A 21,785-nucleotide genomic window follows, 5' to 3' on the forward strand; every position below is an offset into this window, starting at 1 on the left:
TGACTATTTGCAATGGGTGAGTAAGCCTGGGAGTCTAGCCTTTCTGAATGATGTAGGCAGTCTTGACCATATCTTCCAAGGTACCAGGCACTACTAAGTGATCAACCTCTTGGATATTCTGTAGCGAAAGGCAAATTTGTTAACTTCTTTGTCATTAATACCTTCATCCTCACAACTGCAAAGACAGGTTCTAACTTCATTTTACAAAGTCATTACAATGCTTTCATATGCCTTCTATCTTCCAAAAATTTCTGAGACACATTATTCTCTTTTGTTCACATTCACATTCTCTATGAGTTTGTAAACATAACACATTTTGATTATTTTACTGTGATATCAGTAGGATTTCAATAGGTAGGGGAGATTAAGATAGATGATCAATGCACAACTTTCAACTAAAAATCTATCCTAACATCTTTACCTCAGCTAATGTAATATCTATAACAGATCAAAACTGAACATTGTTTTCCAGTTTCAGGATTCAACAAATAAAAATTCGTAACTACTTTTGAATGGATAGAGTGGTAAACACAAACCTTTAGTCTACTCATCTCCCTGATTTCCGAAGTATTGCTATCATTATTTCACCTTAGATAATGTTCTAAATGGTTATTTAAAAAACCTTATCTGAACATGATTAAAATAGAAAATAGGCACTTGATTCTATGTAAAATAACAGAGTAAAAGTGTCATAAATATTATTCCATATCTTAATCTGCGAACAATACAATGTAAAGGATAGTGAGCTAACAGGTATTTGTTGAATATCCACTTTGAGAGGCAGTAGGTACAGCATTTGAAAGCTTTGGGGACAGAATGCATGAGGTTTTTAATCAGATGAATCTGGGCTAACCAATAGACTCTGACTCCTACAAACTTTGCAATATTTTCCCACTTGCCTTAGAGTCATCATTGATGCAACGGAGGCAATGATCATAACTACCTCATAGCACTGATGGAACATGGTACTTGTTAAACACTGTTGGCTCTAGAACAAAATAACCTGTGTTTGAATCCCACCTGTTACTTAATAGCTGATCTCAGTCTAGCTCAACTTCCTTCAATGCTGAATTTAGGTGATGTAGAGGAGTAGATTTTGGTCTTTCAGTTGGTGAGATAATAAGATTCAGATTTAGATAATGAGAGTTTGGACATTAGGCTGATGCTAGAACAGGACAAGACTCGGGAATCATGGGAGGGAAAGATATAGTTTGTGTGAGGCAAATTATTGAAAGTCAGAGGTGAGATTGGGATAGGCAGAATTTGAAGATGATCTTAAGATTCCTACCTCCTGGTGAACATGCCCTGTATACTCCCATCTCCTTGTGTGTTTGAAGGTTTTTCTAATAAAATGCTTTCAAATGTCTTAGAAGAAAATGGTTAGAATTTCTTTTCAAGGCAAGAAATAAATCATTTCAAAAGAGTTTATAGAAGCATGAAAGAATTTCATAAATATATTAGTTTAATGATAATTATCAATTTACTAGAATGTGTTTACCCATTTACTGGAATATCAGCTGAAAGACAAATAATACAGTTCGTATAGGGAAGATCATAATTATGAAGGCTTACCAGGTGCTCTAAGGTATATATGTATTAATTTTTAAATTTCTTTTGCAATCCTATGAGGTATAAGTACTATACCATGTCATATTTTGATAAAATAGAAGTACCAAGAGGTTAAATAATTCATTCAGAGGATAAATGATAATAGAATATAAGACACTCTGAAACAATTATACACATAAGTATAATTCTATTAGAAGCAGACATGTATCTATAACTATATTAATATCTGTATCTATCTATCTATCTATCTGTCTGTCTATCTATCTATCTATCTATCTATCTATCTATCTATCTGTTTATCTATCTATAAATATATACATTTTTTTGAGATGGAGTCTCGCTCTTGTCACCAGGCTGGAGTGCAGTGGTGTGATCTCAGCTCACAGCAACCTCTGCCTCCCGGGTTCAGGCGATTCTCCTGCGTCAGCCTCCCAAGTAGCTGGGACTACAGGTGCACGTCACCACGCCCAGCTGATTTTTGTATTTTTAGTAGAGACGGGGTTCCACCATGTTGGCCAGGGTGGTCTCCATCTTTTGACCTCATGATCCACCCGCCTGGGCCTCCCAAAGTGCTGGGATTACAGGAGTGAGCCACCGCACGGGCCCACCTATCTGTATTATTATTTCCAATCAAAAGGTCAGGTATTTTTCTTTAGAAGAGGAACCTAAGCTCCAAGTATTATATATGCTACACAGGTCAAGGAACTAGTATCCAAACTAGGATCAGTTATTTCAATTAAAGACTCATTGTGGGGGGTCATTTTGAAGATTCAATCTTATTTCAGTAAGAGTAGATGTCAAAGCTCCTAAGAGAAATTATGGAAGTCCACCTGGAAAAGGCTTGCAACTGACTTGGTTCATATTTTAAAAAGAATGATGAATATGTTTCTAACAAGGTATCTTAAGGTAAAGCTATTGAGGTTTGTGGTGAATTCAAATAAATAATAGGTCACATATATAAAGAGGTACAATATAAAAGTTGAAAGGCCAATTCCAATATGGTGTTATACACTATGCTAAGTATTGCAGATTTAAAGATGAATAAAACATGCCCCTTGCCCTCAAGAGTCCCTTGAAGGACATCTGCTTTTCTTCGTTTTCAAGAAATTAGTTTTATGTGATTCTTACTGTTATAACCTTGGGATGTGACAAGTTGTGAGAGAAATGATTTATCAGGGAACTTTGATAGCTAAATCATACCACAGTGATCAGATTAATGAATTTTAGATCAATCTACTCATTCTTTTTTCTATTTTCACCAGAAACTCCTGAGCTAACTCCCAATTTAGCTTCAAATAATATTTTTTCAACTATACTGATTTACCTCTTCTTTGACTAGTTCTCTTTTAGAATACATCTAAGTAAGTGGTGCTAACCTGGAGATAAATGAAGGACCCATCTTTTATAAAAATGTGCTGCCTTGAAGAATTTTTTTGACAGAAAAAAACGGCAGACTTTCTCTTTTAAACCGTATGTTCTTACATTTCTGATATCTGGAATCAGCAGCTTGCCAGAAACATTTCCAATCAAAAGCCAGACTAACCCATAAAGGTGTCCAGAGAAGTCTGTTCTGATTACTGAAGATGTTGAACTAGTCTTGACTTCAAACAGTAGATATTTCTACACTTTAGTGGTATATGACAGCTCTATTCATTCCACAATGTCAAATTCTTTGGTTTTGGCCATTGGGTATTTATGCACTTCTGGCTAGGGAGGCAGAGAAGCCTAATTTGATTCTGGAGCCAAAAGTTTTTAGGCCCTGTTCCTTTGGAACTTGGACTGGAGAATGTTGGCACTGTATAAAGACTAGGACAGATCAAGTAGTCACACATAACTAACTGACTCAACAGAGCATATTCAGAGAGAAAGATCATGCCTACACATTGGATAACCATTCTCCAAGGCAGACTGACAACACCCTGAATTCAATCACCCTTAAATAAACACACAAGGAAAGCATGGCTTTAACATACCTTCCGGCACAGCTCTCCAATACTGCCTGATTGGGTTTAGTGCCATAGGCCAGGCTGCAGATGCAGCCATTACTGTTGTTCTTACTTATGTCTGTCTGCTGTCTGCTAACAAGCATTCATATGCTTTGGATCATTAAAGTCACAACCTCCTATGCCAATCTATTCCTCTCCATGGGTTTGCTGTAGATTAGAAAGAGAGATGCTATTTCTGTTTCTTTTTCTTTCCATTAAGACCTCCAGTCAGGGTTATTTCTAAGGTCTGAATATCATAGCTTGCACCCTTGCCCTCATTGAACATATAAATTGTGCTCCCATTAAGCTTGTTCTTTTTGCTTGATTTATTTCCCTTGCTGTTGTATGTGCCTTTTCAATGCAAGGCAAATGATTTGTGCTGGAACTGCAACAGACAAAAGTGCTGTAACTTAAGCTGCTTCCTGATGCCACTGCTATCTATGAGAGGTCTGCTATACTTACACCCATGGTAAATATCTTCTGACAGACTCCAGGTGGTCAGGATTTTCACAATCCAACCCATTTCAGTGTTAGCACTTGTCATGTGGGGCTCTGTGAATTCTTCCCTTTCATCTTACTGTTGGTGGCAGGTTGGATACATTTGGACATTACCGTACAAGGCCACATGTGTCCACAGGTATAATCGAAGGTGGAGAAACACAAGTTTCTCTTTCAGGGAAACACAGAGGACAGATATTGTACAGAGAAAAAAAGAAAAAAAAATTGTCACTTGTAGTATTATGCAGGCTGCCCATCTAAACCCATCATTGCCTGGCACCTACACACTAAGGGCAAGAATCCAGCCAACTTGTGAGTGGGCACCATGCCATTTGAGCAGATGGGCATGGAAGTCGGCAGCCAGTAGACCATGTATGTGCATCAACGGTGGGTGTTGAGGGCACGATTCCCAGAGGAGAATGTCCTAACAGCTGTCTGGCCTGAGCCAACATACTTACGACCAAGGAAAAGTGCCATCCTTCAATCCTGCTGAGTTGGATTAACCTTCAGAATGAAATCTGCTTTTTCGGCAGCAGAAGGTGAGTTTAGGGTCTCTGAAAACCTCAAAGAATAAGTGAAGAAAGGAAACTGGGAGGATACAGTTATTTGCTATTGACTAAAGATACTGAGGACATTCAATATGCTTATTTTAAATCTTTGACTGAGAACCTGTGCATTCTTGAAAGAATGTTATAATTGTTCAAAGCTTGGCTTCCCACAATACTGTTAGAAGTGACCTTCCAACACAGGCAGACCATTTTCAGTGAGTTAACACTTTTCCACCTTTGCATTAAGAAATAGTGATGTTTGAAGAAAGGTATCAGTGGACTACTGACAGCTGACTGTGGGTAGATATCTTTGTCAAACTTGACATATCATGGATTAAATTAGATATATTGTGGATCAGAGCTTTCATAAAAGAGAATTTCTTCTTCAGTGATGGAACATACACTTGAAGAAGTAAGATGTAAACTTCCTATTTCAACCAAAGCCTTTCTGGGCAATGAAAGAAACATTTTTATTTGAGACTGAAAATAAAGCCTGATTCTAATTTGTTAAGAATTTCCGGACAGTTAAACATCATTAAATTAGATAGAAATTGTTTCTTTCAAACATAGCCAATGGTGATTTGACAATGATTTGTTTTATTTGGTTAGGAATAGGTAGATAATTTTAGCATTCAGATCCTTAATTATTTTCTATGTTGTTTTCTTATGAGGTATTTGTGAGGTAGTTCTTGGTATTGTTTTCTGTTGTCTTAAATCTTTTATTTTAAATATAACATATGACTTGAGTTGTGGAGACAATGTCAGTTTGGTTCAAGATTACCCAACTACATTTTCTTAATCTACTCCCTAAACTATTTCATTTTGTTTATATCAAGAGAATAAGTGCTTATATTATTGGGGGTGAAAGAGATGAATAAGTAATTTTATCTGCTAATGGCAGGAACTATAGCTTTGGCTTTGATGAATTATATAATGTCTTAGATCTAATACCATTAGTAATACTATGAGTAGAATAAAATGTTTGTATGTCTATGTTGGCCCTGAGTTTCTCATTGTATCAATTTAGAAATTCATGACTAAAAAATAAGTGATTCTACAGAGAAAAATCAAGAAAATTACATTATCCAGGCATCTCTGAGTTTCTTGGCTCTGGTGCTTCTTACCTTAAAAGCCGATTTGAAGGCTAAAATTGTGGTATGTCCAGGTTCCATATGAATGACCCCTGTCAGTCTGAGAAAACTGTTAGAGAGAAACAATCTAGTGAAAATATACAAAAAAAGATAGGGGAAAGCTAAAGGGAATGGTATTCAGTAATAAGCAAGAAAATGTGTGTATTATCTATAATTTTTATTTAAATAGTAAGGTCACGAGGCAGTTTGATTTTCTTTGTGGAACACATGTGTTTTGGACTAAATAAAGCAGAGAAAGAATATTAAGGAGTTAGAATAATTTTAGCAAACCCTTCCCGTTGGCTATCTGGGATATAGGAAAATGTGGTTGAAGCTGACTTTAACTCAGCTAGACTTACCCCAGAAGTGAGAGGCTGGTGGGTACTGCAGGTGATGCAGATGTTTACCAAAAAAAAAAAAATCCACACATTTTTTAAAAGCTGATAAACTTTTATTTGTCCTCAAGAAGGTTTTTGAATCATTTCCTTTCATTTTGTGCAGGGGATAAAAAAGAAAACAAGAGAGTGTCAGATTTCTGACTGACAATAACATTCAATCAAAAGAGGCTTAGGGAAGAGCCCCCCTCCCCCCCAAAAAAAGAGAGAACATTTGTTTCTGAAAGTCCACTATGGCAATTGAATGATATTGTGGGCAGATGGAGGAAAGTGGAAATGTGAAACAATTTACTTATCATACATTAATAAGGAACAAAACAGAAAAATTGGGTCTTTTTTGGTTTATGATATTTGCTCCCATTAGGATTATGAAAAGATGCATTTAGATAGTGTTAGAATAATTGTGGGACATGGATAAATTTTACATGTGTTCACAAATAGTTAAAATTAGAAGATTAACTGTAAAGAAAAAAAAAAAGCTTCACTAACTTTCCTTAATTTCTGATTGTAATAGCTTTAAGAAATAGAATTTGGCAAAACAAATGAAGATTTGAATGTAAGAATTGGGATACACCAAAAAAACTTTTGAGAAGCTGTAAAGATAAAAACTAAACTTAACCACAGATTTATTTCTGCTTTTCATCCAAGTATCCAGGGACGTTGCTAATGGGAGGTACGCCTCAGAAACGTATATGTCTGTGAAAATGTTGGAACAAACTAATGCTTTTCTTCAAGTGATTTTATTTCAATTCTAAGCCACAAGATATAAACTTTCATCAAAAATGGTAATCTATTTAAAATCAGAGCTATGTGGAATGTTTCATGTTTATGTATAACTTTCATAGTAGACCCTCCTACACAAGGAAAATAATATGCCCAAATTCTGTTATTTTTACAGTATGTAATATATCACATACTAATCCCACCCATCAGTTTCATATCCTTTAAATAGATAAAAATGAAAAAGGAATGGAAGAAAAAATGACGACACTTTGAAAAACTGACTTTTTAATTCCTCTTTTTGGAGAAAAAGATATCTGAAAAACTTAATTATGATCTATATCCTGATAAGAACAAAGAGGAATTTGAAGGAAAATAGGCATTATATATTCAGAATACTATCTTTTTCCATTTTGCTTTGCACAATTAGAAAGCTAAGTACCTGGGGAGGGGAAGAACAGAAGTAGAAAGGGAGAGTGTGGTGGGTGGTGATAAATAAGGAAAAACACAGATTTTCAGTAATACTAGGTTCAAAATAATCCAAGTCAGAAGAAATTTATATTTCAAGTTTTTTCAATGGTAGTTACAAATCATTCCTATTTGCAGGACGTGATAATTCAATAGGAAATAGCGCCATTGAAAACATGATTGCCCACACGCAGTAAAAGATAAGGTCGGACTTTTTTTTCTCCCCAAAAGAAGGGTTACCATCAGTTTAAACATTTATTAGGAAAACTCAGTTGCTTAATATGCAGAATATTGTAATAAAAATAATTTAAGACATAGTTATGCCATCTTGAATGAAACTCTTAATAAACAGATCAGAGAAACAGAATTGTCAGGGCCCCTTCTCTTTTTATAAAATATTGCAAGTAAGTCAAGAGGTAGAAATTCACAAAATTTTTCAAATGGGAATTTTAGCATGATATTGAAACCAACATTCCATCATTTATAAATGCAAGTACTAGCAAAATAAATGAGGCTGCGAACATTTAATTATGTAATAGACATATATACATGTTCTCTTCTGTTTAGAGGGGGGACCTATATACTATATAAAAACACTTGGAAACAAAATAAAAGAGACTCGCATAAAAATAATATATTAAAACTTCTCAGAAGCTTTACAGAAATGCTTCTGTTTTTGAGAGAAAATAATTTATTGAAATAAAGTTGTATCAAGCTACTGCTAATATTATTCTTCTATTCAAGTTTTCAAAATTTAATAATTAATGAACAATTCTAGCAAAAGTGAAAAGGATTGAAGACCAAATGTTGGAACCCTCCTTTGTCTGCATTCTGAAACTTAATCTAAGCAACTTGAAGAATAAAATGTAGGGGTTTGATATCAGATACATTTAAAAAGTTCTGAGATTGTTGAGGAAGACTTTACTGTTTAAATGAAATTCTCTCTGCAGTACTGGTAGTAGAGATTTTATAACACAAGCAAGTATATTTTGATCACCTACTATTAGAAATTACTGACATATGGATGTACTAAATGTGAAATGTTTTCTGGATAGAAATAAATGGTTCATAAGGACATCTAATGTTTCAAGCTGAATATTTGTCAAGAGTGTGTCCCATAATAACTATAAAATTATCAGATAATAATAAGCTATTAATCAATATCTATATAAGTACTATAACATTTTCTGTTATTTGTACTATGGCTTAGGAGAGACTTTTTTCCCTTCAAACTTACTTGATGAGATTTTGGTTGACCCAAGTTTTCTTTATAATTATTATTTCAATTAAGTATATTATGTAAAGACAACCTGAAATATCCTAATTTTTCCTGATATCCATGCAAACCAATTAAGCCATTTTGGATCCAGAATTTCCTAAATCATAAGTCTCAGTCAACATAATCTGATTTGGAGGGATCACATATTTCTTGGCCTAATGCTTTACTGAGAACAACATTAAAGCAAAGACAGGTGATGAAAGCTCTCTTTTTTCAACATCTTCATAACCTGGTTGAAGATGATAGATTGGCTAGTTTATTGATTTAGGAATGATCAGCAATATTATTTTCCCTAAAGGAGTATTAAGATGATTCATAACAGATTTGAAACCTGATTTCTAGCATCCTGTATAAATGTGTACAAATTTATAAGTCTGACTCTAAATTTCTACCTTAGAAATAGCCTTTTATGCACAGGGAGGGTCTCAACTTTGAAGATCCCCAAGAATTTAGTGACTGCTTATACACACACACACACACACACACACACACACACACACGTATATTGCTGGAGAAACAATAAAGTGTCATAGTTGAGCTTATTCTTAGATCTGAGTTAAAATACTACCTATGCCTTTCATTAGCTATGGATTTTCAAAGTTACTTAAACTGTATTTACTTCGATACTTATAAAAATGGTTAGTATTATTAACCTTTTCAGGTTTGGGTGAGAATTAAACATGCTAATAAATGCAAAACATATAGAACCATGCCTGGCAGAAAATAAGTACTCAATAAATGTTAGCATACAATATCATCTTTGTATACATTTCTCAATTTGCATTCTTATTTGTACCATGGACTCAACAGGCCCCTTCAAAGGTGAAATAAGTATGTGTTCAGTTTCTATTTTGGGTCTTCTGATTTAAACTTGTTTCCCAAACTGTAGTCATTCACTTACTATGTTTGTGAGTTTTTTCCATATTTCATACCATAAATTACTTATTTAACTATATTATTTAAACTTAAATAGCTTTATTTTAAAATAAAATATATTCATATCACTAGTAAGTGATTTTGGTGTGATACATTTTTCTATGAAACCTTAGGGTTTTATAAATCATTACAATGAAAGCACTCATCAGTTAAAATAATCTCTCATGCCCCTAATAATACGTACACCACACATTTCCAAACATTACCTTAAACAAAAGCTTTCTATAGGTGAGTGGAGGGGAATATTTAGAGACAATATTTAGAGCCCATAAGAATTTAGTAGTGGTCAGATGAAAGAGGGCATGGAGTTAGCCATAGAATAAATGGTCCAACTGACATAGTTAAAGGCCAAGTGCCCACTCATCAATGTTGTGGAGACATTTACTTGCTACTTCTCTAACACTTAAAACTTGAGGTTCTTTACTTTCCAGGAGAATTACTTTTGCCCTAAGACTGGAAATCTAGCTGGGTTTTAAGGAAATAGAACAAAAAAACTCCTTCCATCTTGGAACTCTTCCACTCTTGAAAGTTAAATATACGACATATGTACGAAATTTTCAGTGGAGAGTATAAATCTTAGTATAATGAGTAGTAATTAAGAGTAGTACATTCTAAATGTATAGCAAGATAAAATAAATTTCTGTTTTTAAAGAGGTTTAGATACCAAATGCATATATTCTTCCACTCCTGAGAAGAAGTTGAAGTATCAGTGGATAATTAATAAGTGTGAATTTTGGGTTTCTAGGATCACTCCCATTAACTAAGTTTCCTTATGCCCTCAGTTTCCTTATGCATAAGACCTTTCATTTAGATGTTAATTGAGCATCAATTATGGGTAACATATTTAAGGTAATGCTAGCAGCTGTAAAATCCTCTAAAATAGATGAAAGTTCCAAAAAATAGAAGGCTTATTCTCACTTATGTAACAGTTAAATGAAAGTTTTCTTCAGGAACTCCCTCTGCAACTTTTCTCTTAAATACAAAATTATTCCACAATAAAAATTTACTAAAGAAAACAAAGTGAGTTTTACTAGCCTATGTATGGTTTTCCCCACATGGTGATTCAGAGTCCAAACTTCTTCCATCTTGCATCTTCATCCCTCCATAGGGCCTTGTTCATTGTTTTCCCAGCCAGGGTATGAGGACAGAGAGGACATGGAGGGGAAACACTCGCTGGTTAATAGCCTTAGCCAGGGAGTGGCTGGCATTGTTTCTGCTCACATCCATTGGTCTGAACTAGTCACATGGCCACTCCAAACTGCAAGGCAGGCTGCGAAATGTAGCATCTAGAAAAGAGGATGAAATTTTGGTGAACAGCCAGCCGTTCAGCCCTCCCTCCCCTTCACCATATAGCCATTTACACCTGTTTTGCAACACTTAGCAATCCATCCATCTACCTCCCCAAAGGACACAGCCTAAAGTCCCATCCAGTTACAGCATCAAACTCAAGTTTCAGAATCTCTAGTGATAAACAGCTCTCTCCATAAAGTCCAGGTTTTGTGGGAGGAGTGGGGAGACAGCACAGATAAGTGATTTAGAGCTTGAGATATAAGTTCTCTCTCCCACTTTCCCCACTGCATCAAATAGACAACAATGGAGCAACAACTTGGTACCTGGGAAAAACAAATAAACAAAAACCTTTCTCATTTGTAAGAGAAAAAATAGGTAAACAGCCAACAGTCACTGGATCAAAACAATAATTAAATCCTACTGGTCAGGCTCTGTGAGACAACTTCCCCGGAAGTTGAGACAGTCCCCGGCTCTCCTTTCTGAAATTCCCCATGGCCACTGTTCTCCAGGGTTTCTGGCCTGCTTTCTGAAGTCTCTTCCTTCTCAATTATCTCCCATAGGCCACCTGTGAAGCAAACACTGGGGAGAATTATCTCCTTAGATTTTTACTTTCTTCATAACCCAGTTTTCATAGAGCAAATGTGGGGCCCCAGGGTTGTATAGAGTCATGGAGTTTTTAGGCCAGGATTCTGATTTATTTTTATTTTTTTGGTAAAACAATTCTCTCAAAATCTTCATAGACATTGATCTAATTCCTTCAGTCAGTTGCATGTGCCAGTAACCAGAACCAAAAACAATAAAGTGCTTTCCTAGACATAGTACTTAGGCCTGCTTTATTTCTTTAATTTCTTACACTGCCCTCTCTCCCTCTTTCTCTCTCTCTTTCTCATCCTCCTCATGCCCCTTCTTCCTTCCTTCTCTCTCTCTCCATGTAAATATGAAACAGTATTAATGAGAGCTTCTGATTAAATTATAAAATAGTATAAGATTTGATTATAAATTATCTTTCTCTTTTTGTTTCATTGTAGAATCTGTCTATCATGCTTCTTCAGGGGAAAGAACATTGAGATTTCTTTTAATTTGTTTCAAAAGCACATAAAGTGATTTTTGAGTATTTAAACACATCTGGTTAACAATAGAAGACATGATACTTAATAGAACGTTGATTCTGAAAAAGCTGAGCTCACATCATCAACAAAAAACATTTCAACATGAAATATTTTGTCCTAGTTACAAATCACCTTGAAACATAGAGGTGTGAAACAATGTTTTTATCATGCTTAGAGTCTGGCCAAAAATTCAGATGAAGCACAGCAGGAATAGCTTGTTTCTACCCGACAATATATTTGAGGTCTCTTCGGGGAAGTTTGAACGTTGGGGGAAACTCAACGGCCAAAAGGCAATCACCGGGAGTTCTTTATTTTATTTTATTTTATTTTATTTTATTTTATTTTATTTTATTTTATTTTTTAGAGTGGGATCTCACTCTGTTGCCCAGGCTGGAGTGCAGTTGTATTGATCATAACTTACTGCAGCCTCGAAATCCTGGCTCAAGTGATTCTCCCACTTGAGCCACTGTGGTAGCTAGGGACTGACTATAGGTGTGTGCCATCATGCTAGCTAATTAAAAAAAAAATTTTTTTTTTGTAGAGTTAGAGTCTCACTATGTTGCCCAGGCTAAGGCTCTTTTTAAATTTAATGTTCTATTTTTTAATTATTAGGGGTACATATTGGGTATATATATGTATAGAGTAGTGTGATGTTTTAACACGGGTCTACAATATGTAATAATCAAATCAGGATAATTGGGGTATTCATTAACCTGAGCATTTGTCATTTCTTACTTCACATGTTCTCACTCATTTGGGAGAGCTATAAAGCAATTGATATCATAGAGACAGGGAATAGAATGATGATCACCAGAGCCTGTGAAGGGTAGAGGACTTCTTTATACTCACAAGCTTGGTGGTTGATGCTGGCCTTCTGCTGGAACCTCAGCCTTTCTATCAGTCGGAAACCTATAAGGCTTTCCATGTGCTCACTCTGTGGGTCTGATTTGGGTTTCCTCCAACATATTTTCCAAGAGTGAGGGTTCTCAGAGGACACAGGAAAATGTATGACATTTTTGTTTTCCAATCTTTGAAGTCATAGAGTGGAACTTCTGCTGTACTTTTTGATTGAAGCAGGCATAAGTTCTGCCCAGGTTAACATGAGAGAACACAGACGCCAACATTGGAAGGAAAGGGGTATCAAGGTTACATGGTAAGAAGAGAATTGGGTTTGAGATGTGGTTGCAGCCAGCCATCTTAGAGTACATATTTTATTCAATTTAGTCAATGTCCAAAACATTTACTTCTCATTTTATATCTATTTAATTCACATGCTTGAATAACACTGAATAGGTTATTTTTATGTGTATTCTTACTAAACTCTATTAAGAAAAATTATGTAGTAATATCCAATGTCAATATATTTGCAGATATCCCGACACAGAAGGAATCATTCACAGCATATCTTGAAAGATGTCATTCCTCCATTGGAACAGTTGGTGAGTGGTTAAGTCATTATATTCTTCATCTACTGATACAAAATAAATTACCACAAAACTCAGCAACCTAGAACAGCATAGGTTATTATCTCATTTTTCTGTGCGTCAGGAATTGGGGCATCACTTAGTAAAGGGATCTAGCTTGGAGTCTCTCAAAACGTTGCAACAAAAGTGTCAGCCAGAATCGGGATCTCATCTGAAGGCTTGTGTGGGGAAGGTCTGCTTTCAAGCTCACTTATGTGGTTGTTAGCTGGGTTCAGTTCTTCCAGGAATGTTGGCCAAAGGCTGCTCTTATTTCTTTGCCACGTAGATTTCTCCAAAATAACAGCTTGTGTTTTCAAAGCATCCAAGATGAGAAGGCAAGAGGGAGAGTTTGCTAGCAAGATGGAAGTCAAATTCTCTTGTAACCTAATTGTAAAAGCAATATGCCATCACCTTTGCCACATTCTTTTGGTTAAAAGTAAGTCATTAAGTCTAGTTCACACAAGGGGAGAGGATTACAAAAGGATGTGAATAATAGGAACCAGAGACTACAGGGGGCTTATTGTAAATGTTGATAGCTTTTTGTTATTGTTGTTGTTGTCTTCAAAAACAATTAATAGACTCAACATCCATAAGAATGGCACTTTTTCCCATTTTTTTGTGTATTGTTGTATTCTAGCGGGTAAAAGAGTACCTGAAATATTATAAATAACATAAATAAATATAGTATTATAGATATCTTTAAAACACATAAGACCAACCTTTCTGATACCTTTCTTTTAATGACCTCTTTTTCAATAAATACAATGTGCTTTTCCTCCATACTCATTCGACTTGTCTTTCCTGCTATATTTCATATTGGTCAATATGCTTCCAGTCTTATTGGCTTACAGGATATTGCACCATGATGACTGTATTCCTGTCTATCTCTAGCTATTCCATCCCTGTTGTCTTTGGGATGTCCCATCCTCAGCACCAAAAATAATTTCTTTTTTTGCTTCAGTGTTCCTGTTTTCTATTACTTTTCATGTTCCAGATCCCACATCCTCACTCCAACTATTTCTGCTCACTCTGCTTTACTTTAGGATAAGAATTTCTCAAAATAATTATCTACATTTGCTGTTTCTAATTTCTGCCCTTCCTTTGTCTCTTGAACTAACTCTATTTAGGCTTTTATCTCAATCATTCACCTCTTATCCAGGTCACCGATTACCTCCGTGTCGTTAAATCCATCAGTAACTTCTCAATTCTCTCTTCAGTAGGTCTATCTGAGCATTTAACCCAATCGATAGCTCTCTTCTTCAATCAATTGCCTATTGGGTACCATGCTCACTATTTGGGTTAATGGGTACACTAGAAGCCCAACTCCCACCAGTATGCAGTATATCCATGTAACAAATAAGCACATATATCCCCTGAATCTAAATTATTTATTAAAAAGAAACATTTTCCTAACATGGCTACCAGTAAAACCACTTTCTCATGACTCTCCAATTAGCTTTACAGGTCCCTCTGTAAAGGGGCCTTTACAGGTCCCTCTTCATTTTGGAGCTCAGTTTTTATTTTTTCTCTCTATAATCATTCCCTAGGGCATCTCATTTAGTGTTGTAGCTTTACAGACGACGTAACACTAGCCACTTTGAAATTTCTATTTCCAGTATGGACTACAGCTTTGAACTTCAGTACTATAAATTCTGGCATTTTTACACACAATTCTAATATACATCCTAAACGTAGCATATCTGAAACTGATCCCAATTTTTGCCCAAACCAGTTCTCCATTTCAGAAGTCTCCTCCATTTCACAAGATGCTAACTTTGTTCCTCCAGGTGCTTCAGTCAAAACATTAACAGTCATCTTCCCTTGTTTCTGTCGTAACATAAATGAACATCAAAGAAACCAGTTTGCTCTATCTTCAAAATATATCCAGAATCAGTTCATTTCTAACCACCATTACTATCATCTGTCACCCAGTTTATTGAAATAGTCTCCCTGTTTACCAACTTCCACTGTCTACTGTTTATTTTCAACACAACAGCGGGAGTGATCCTGTTAAAATGTAAATTAGATTATGTTACTTAGATTAGTCAGTTTGTTACTACAACAGATACCACAGACAAGGTGACTTTTAAACAACAGAAATTTATTTTTCATAGATCTAGAGGCTGGAAGTCCAAGATCAGCATTCCATTCTGGTCAGGATCTGGCGAGGACCCTCTTCTGGGTTGCAAACAGCTGACTTCTCCTTGTATCCTCACATGGCAGAAAGAGGGCAAGAGAGCCAGGGTTCCTTTTAAAAAGCCATTAATCCTATTCATGAAAGTTCCACCTTTATGACCTAATTACCTCCTAATAGCATTACACTGGAGTTTAGGATTTCAACATGTGAATTTTAAGGGGAAATAAACATTCGGTCCATCTCACGTCACTCCTTGACTCAAAATCCTCCCTGGCTTTTAGTCTACCCCAGGTAAAAGCTGAGAAACATCCAATGGTTCACTAGGCCCTAGAAGATTCATTGACCTCCCCAGTCTCACCTCTCCCTTTCTTCTCCTCTCTCCTGCTCCAATGAAGCTGATACCTCTGCAGGGCCATTACACCTGCTTTTGCCTCTATCTCTTACAAAATAATTTATTTGGTGCCCAGAAATTTGGATATCTCATATGTTCCTTTGCTTCACATCTCTGCTCTAATATCACCTTTTTAGATAGGTCTTCCCTAATCTCCCTTAAAAAAAAAATAATGAAACAAAAACAAACAAACAAAACCCATAGGGGCCAGGTGTGGTGGCTCATGCCTGTAATCTCAGCACTTTGGGAGGCCGAGGCAGGGGCTCACTTTAGGTCAGGAGTTCAAGACCAGTCTGGCCAACATGGTAAAACCCCATCTTTACTAAAAATGTACAAAATTAGCCAGGTGTGGTGGCACTCACCTGTAGTCCCAGCTACTTGTTAGGCTGAGGCACAGAATCGCTTGAACCCTGGGGGTGGACGTTGCAGTAAGGCAAGATTGTGCAGAGAGAGATAAACAAAAAACAGAAAGGAACCTACAAATGAACAAACAAGAAACCACACCATTTCCATCCACACTACTCTCTTACCTTAATTTACTCTATAGACCTTACCACCAGATGGCATACTACAGCATTTATTTTTGTTAGTTTGTCACCCCATTAGAATTTTAGTTCTATGAGGGCAAGGACACTGTCTGCTGTGTTCATTACTCCATTCCCATGACTACAAGCATTGCTAGAACATGTTAAGGACTCAGTAAATATGTGTTGAAGGAAAGCATAATTAAAATGTAATGGTCTTTGTTTTTACTTCCAAGCTTGTATTACACAGGTCTACGCTTGTATACTTTCTCTCCTTTATCTTATCCTATGTCTCTGAGTGTAAATTAGTCATTTGTTCTAGGATGTCATCTGTGTCATTATAGAAATGAAGTCCCCCAAGTTAAACCCTTCATCAGTGCCTTCCCAAACTGATTCCCTCTTTCCACTGAGCCCATCTCTATTAGTAGCAAACATTTATCTAGGATTAGAACACATTTTCTTTATGTTCTTTATTTTCTCCCTGGCCCATTGGATAAGTCATCATTTTCTAATGAAATTTCTCCTCAATGGTTGTAGTGCCCACATGCTTCTCCTTGTGCACCCCCAAACCCTCACCCAAGCCTTGAAATGCTTCTGACCTTATGGTACCCTCCCATCCCCGCCACTGATCCTAGGCAGCAATTCCAGAGCAACCTTCTTTCAATAGCACTTTCATTATTTCATTTTCAAATTTTCTATAGCATCATGGTCCCCAATTTACGTTATTTATTATCCTCTCTCAAACACATACCCTCAAGCCAGGAGTAGTAACATGATTAAGACATGGCTCTTACCCTGAAGGAGCTTGGATTTCCTGTAGCAATTATAGTCGTTTCATCCCAGCACATGTTCATGCGTTGCTTTGTATTGTTCACTCCTATTTCATAGGTAATAGACTTGTTCCATGGCTGAATTGTAAATGTCTTGAAGTTAGAGGCTATGACTTATACTTTCTTTATTATATCGTACTTCTACTTAGATTGCTTTTGATACTAGTACTTGTTCAGGAAAGACATGTTTGTGAATTGATGTAATAAGAAATTAAAAGTTTATTAAAACAATGTTGCTAGTTGCAGATATTAGTAAATATATGCCTAACATTTGTAGTGAAAGCCATTTTTTAATATAATTAGATATACTAATATATTGTTTTCAAAATTAATTATGTGGATCTCAACTTAGCATTTTCTCTAGGAAGGATTTCTCTAATTCCTTAAATTTTAATTAGTAGCCCTTCTTTGATCTGTCTCTCAATAGCAGCTGGGTCTTGACTCTATTCCAGCCCCATCACACTAAAATTGCCTATTTCCTTTATTGCTCTTACTGAGCTATAAGCTATTTGAAGGGAGGACTATGTCTTATTTATTGTTTTACTATTAAGACTTCATATAAAGGCTGGCACACTGTAATTCTCCAATAAATAGGAAAATAAATGATTTATTTGTTTGGTTTTATTTTAAATAAATTTGGATTACACAGAAAATAAAGTACAAAAATAATTATAAAGAGCTGGATTATTCTGTAAAAATAACACATAAAAAGTTTGCTCTGAAGTAGTTCATGAAACATGGCAAAAGTTAGGCTGAAAATGGAGCTCAGTAAATGTCTGTGTTTGTGTGTGTGTCTGTATGTTTATACATAAAATATATATGTACTTATATTTCAACAGTGCCAAAATTTGCCGCAAAGATTTTTACATAAAAATTATAATATATAATATATATAAAATCCAAATTATGGTTATTTAAAAAATTAATCAAAAATTATTATATAATTTTTTAATTGTGAATTTTCTATGCCACTGTATCAAGCATAAACTAATATCAGAAGAACCATTAGAATATTCAGAAATAGTTTTCTTAATTTACCTGCCTACACTTAAGGCTATTTGTTGATTTACTTGCATATAGCAGGGTTTCTCTGCAGCCTCAGTTCTAAATAAATGAAACTCAATTTGAATATTACTAATTATAGACAATACAGTAATAGATAATAGATCTATTTGCCCAATACTCTATTTTAGCCCCAATGACCTTGGAAAAGTAACATCGGGAAGTCTTGCTAAACAGAAGCAAAAACAATAATTTTTAAATTTTTTTACCTTGCAACTTATCTCACTCTTTTTTGCTGCATACTTGTATATTTTTTTGTTCTCTCTTTTTCCTTCCTTCTTTCCCTCTCTCATTCACACACACACACACACACACACACACACACACACACACACACTCTCACACACACACAGTGCCACTAGTTCTAAAACGTTTTGGAACTACCAATCAGCTTACTTTCTAGTCTTGACTTGCATTTTCCTGGATCATCTCTTTGAGCGCTTATCTTGCTGTGTCTTGTGAACATGGATAACATTCAACTTTTATCCATCAATCTCTACTTGAATTGAATTTCTTACTTAGTGTTATTTTAAAGGCAGAAACTTTATCTTCATCCCAAATTCTTTTTATGAATTATCTATATTGATGAGCAACGCCCCAGTAATCACCCATTTCCCCAGAGAGAAAATCTGATTAATTACAGGCAATTCATTATCGTTCACACTGACACTTTTTATTTCTCAGAACCTATGAAGTTTTATTTACATCTGATTAATCTGATACTGTGTTCTTTTTACCAGGACTCACATACTCTTTCCACACTCTGGTATGTTCCCTACTTTCATCTCTCCAACTTTCCTCACTTCCACCATGCCTTAGGGTGGCTTCCAGAGTCATCCAGGAGTCCTGGCAGTAGTTTCCTTGGCCGTACCTACCAGGATGAGCTATTATATATGAAATAATATACAGGAAAATATTTCTGAGAATTAATGACATTCTTTCCTTTGGTGTTATTATCCATCATCTCCACTGTATGGATCTTCAGGCATATTTATTTCTAAAATGTTGGGATATATAAATCTCATTTCCTTTATATCTCATATTCAGATAACTCTACTAAACATTCTCCAGGAAACATGACAGACCTTGGCTTTGGGCCAAATTTATCAAAGTATCCTATTAGGTCCACCATGTTGTAGAACAATTATTCACTTTGTAAAATGAAATCTGCCATTTTGGATGCTCTTATAGAGGCGAACACCCTTTGGGAGTCGTGCTCCCTTTCTTAATGTTCCTTTTAAGAAAGTAGATTGCGAGCAGCATAGTTAAACAGAACAAAGCATTTCTTTCTTTTGAATATTGGCCGAAAGACATTCCTAATCTGAATCTAAAATTTCAGGGTGGAAACTACCCAGTTCACTGACGGAAGATGTTATTTATGCCACATGTATGTAAATCCATAGGATTTCAGTAGAAGAGACGGAAATCATTTCCTGAGAATCAGTGTGGTTGCTTAGAAAGCGCTATAATATTGCAACAGTTTTGTACATGAATCATCAAATCTGTCAATATGCATTTGTTTCCTGATCTTGTATATTCTCTATTATAACTGTTCATGAGACCTAATTATTTTCAGGGTACTTTTTCTTTTCCCCCTAAAGAAATGATCAAGGAAAAGAACCCTGTTTATAACATGTTAAATCTTTATCTTGTTTATTTTTATCAACAGAGTGTAAGACATGTCTATGGATAACCCTGCAGGAGTCAAAAGCCTGTGGCAGGTTTTACAGAATCATCTGCTACCTCCTGAGCTAGGAGGATTTTGAGGACAGAGCTCAGGAAGTTGCCATGGCTTGGGGGCAAAGCAGGCTTTTGCAGATAAACCTTAAGTCCCAGATTCTACCTTTTGGAGCCAGATATCATTTTGTGGATTAATTAATACTTGTGAGGTCTTTGAGCATGAAAGACATTGTGAGAATACAGTGTTTTCTCATTTTAAAACAAAGGACACAGACTTTGGGGGAATAATTCTATTGATCAAGCTGGGCTTTCCTTAAACTGCTGAAAAACTCCAAAAACTCTAGTCTTTCAAAAGTCTACTTGAGTAAGACAAAATTAGGTTTTCTGAAATATCCTTCCAGATCTTCAAGCTGTTAATAATGAGTTATGTAACAATAATAAGTTATATAATTTAATAATGCTAATAGAAACTATCTCTAAGTTTTCATTATTTCATATCCCTTTCCTTTTCTCAATTCAAGTATTTGTTGAGTATATTAATTCTCAACAATTAATATTTGTTGAGTATATTAAAGTATTTGTTGAGGCCTTCACTGTGCTAAGCTAGGAATATGTGATAATATGCTAACTGGCCATGGCCTTTTCTAGAGAAGCGTTCAGTCTAGGGATGAACAGAAGTGTTAAATAAAGGAAGGCATAATTCTATAAGTGCAAATTACCAAATGTGCTATGATGAAAGAAAAACAAGTTTCTGTGAGAGCCTATACTGGATTAAGTAGTCATATGTGGATTCTTTGAAATGGCCAGTTAACTTAAGATTTTGCAAGATTGATGGAGCTTGCCAAGCAAAGAACTGGAACAAAGAAGAATGCTGAAGTGGAAAGAAACAAGTGCAAGGGTCACCAGGTTGGAACAAAGTTGTTACACCTGAAAAACTGCAAGAATTCCATAGCAGCCAGAATATCATGAACAAGGGAAAAGAGTCATGGGTTTTGAGAGAGAGGCAGTGCCCATATTGCAAAGGGCCTTGAAGTGATGGTAAGAAGTTCAGAAACCATTGAACACAGAAACAAATGACAATACCTCTTCCATCCAGCCCCACATTTGAAATCCATTTAACTGTAGAGTAGAGAAAAAGAACACACACAACAGCAACAATAAAGGCTATTAACATTGAGCAATCCTTTCTTCCCCACTGCCTAGACTGAAATTAGGTTATAACACAGAAATTGAATTACACTAATAAGTTGCCCAGACAGTAACCAGGAAGGCCATTCTCACTGAAGTCCAATGACAGGCAAAGAACGAGGAACATATTTACATCAAAGACATGGAGAAATAGAATTCAGGGGAGAAGAAGGGAGAGCGATGGTGGGTGGAAGTTGGGTGGTGCATGAGGGAGGGAGAGGTGAGCTATAATAAAAGTCTCCAGAAGACTGAAGAAAGTTCTTGAGATACAAACGGGGTGCCTTCCTCAGCCCATTTCCCAAACAGAACCTGGATTCCTTGGTGGTGCCCAAATGAAACACACTGGTTGCCAGATGAAAGGTTCAGAATAAAAGTCTTATTGGGGCTCTTAAACATCAAATAACAGCATTTTCAAAATGACATTTTGATAAGTTAGGGGTGAATAAATCAGAGACATGCAGATAAAATTTCCCTTGAAATACACAGAGGTTTAACATGATGGGGAAAAGCACTTGGCAAAACATAATATGTGCTTTGCCAAACCTAACATTTGAAAAATGGTTTAAGACATTAAGCATAATCC

General features: G+C 35.8%; 1 protein-coding gene across 2 annotated transcripts in view; it reads left to right on the forward strand.

Moving 5' to 3' along the window:
- The window catches only part of LOC105492611 (Rho GTPase activating protein 15), a 628,732-nt gene that overhangs the window by 62,702 nt on the left and 544,245 nt on the right, over window positions 1–21,785 (forward strand). For both annotated transcript variants that reach the window (XM_011759829.3, XM_011759830.3), the window contains exon 3: window positions 13,298–13,366. In XM_011759829.3, the coding sequence (XP_011758131.2) occupies window positions 13,298–13,366 (69 nt within the window). The remainder of the gene's footprint in view (window positions 1–13,297; window positions 13,367–21,785) is intronic.

This window comes from Macaca nemestrina, chromosome 11, assembly GCF_043159975.1.
Source record: "Macaca nemestrina isolate mMacNem1 chromosome 11, mMacNem.hap1, whole genome shotgun sequence".
Lineage (NCBI taxonomy): Eukaryota > Metazoa > Chordata > Mammalia > Primates > Cercopithecidae > Macaca > Macaca nemestrina.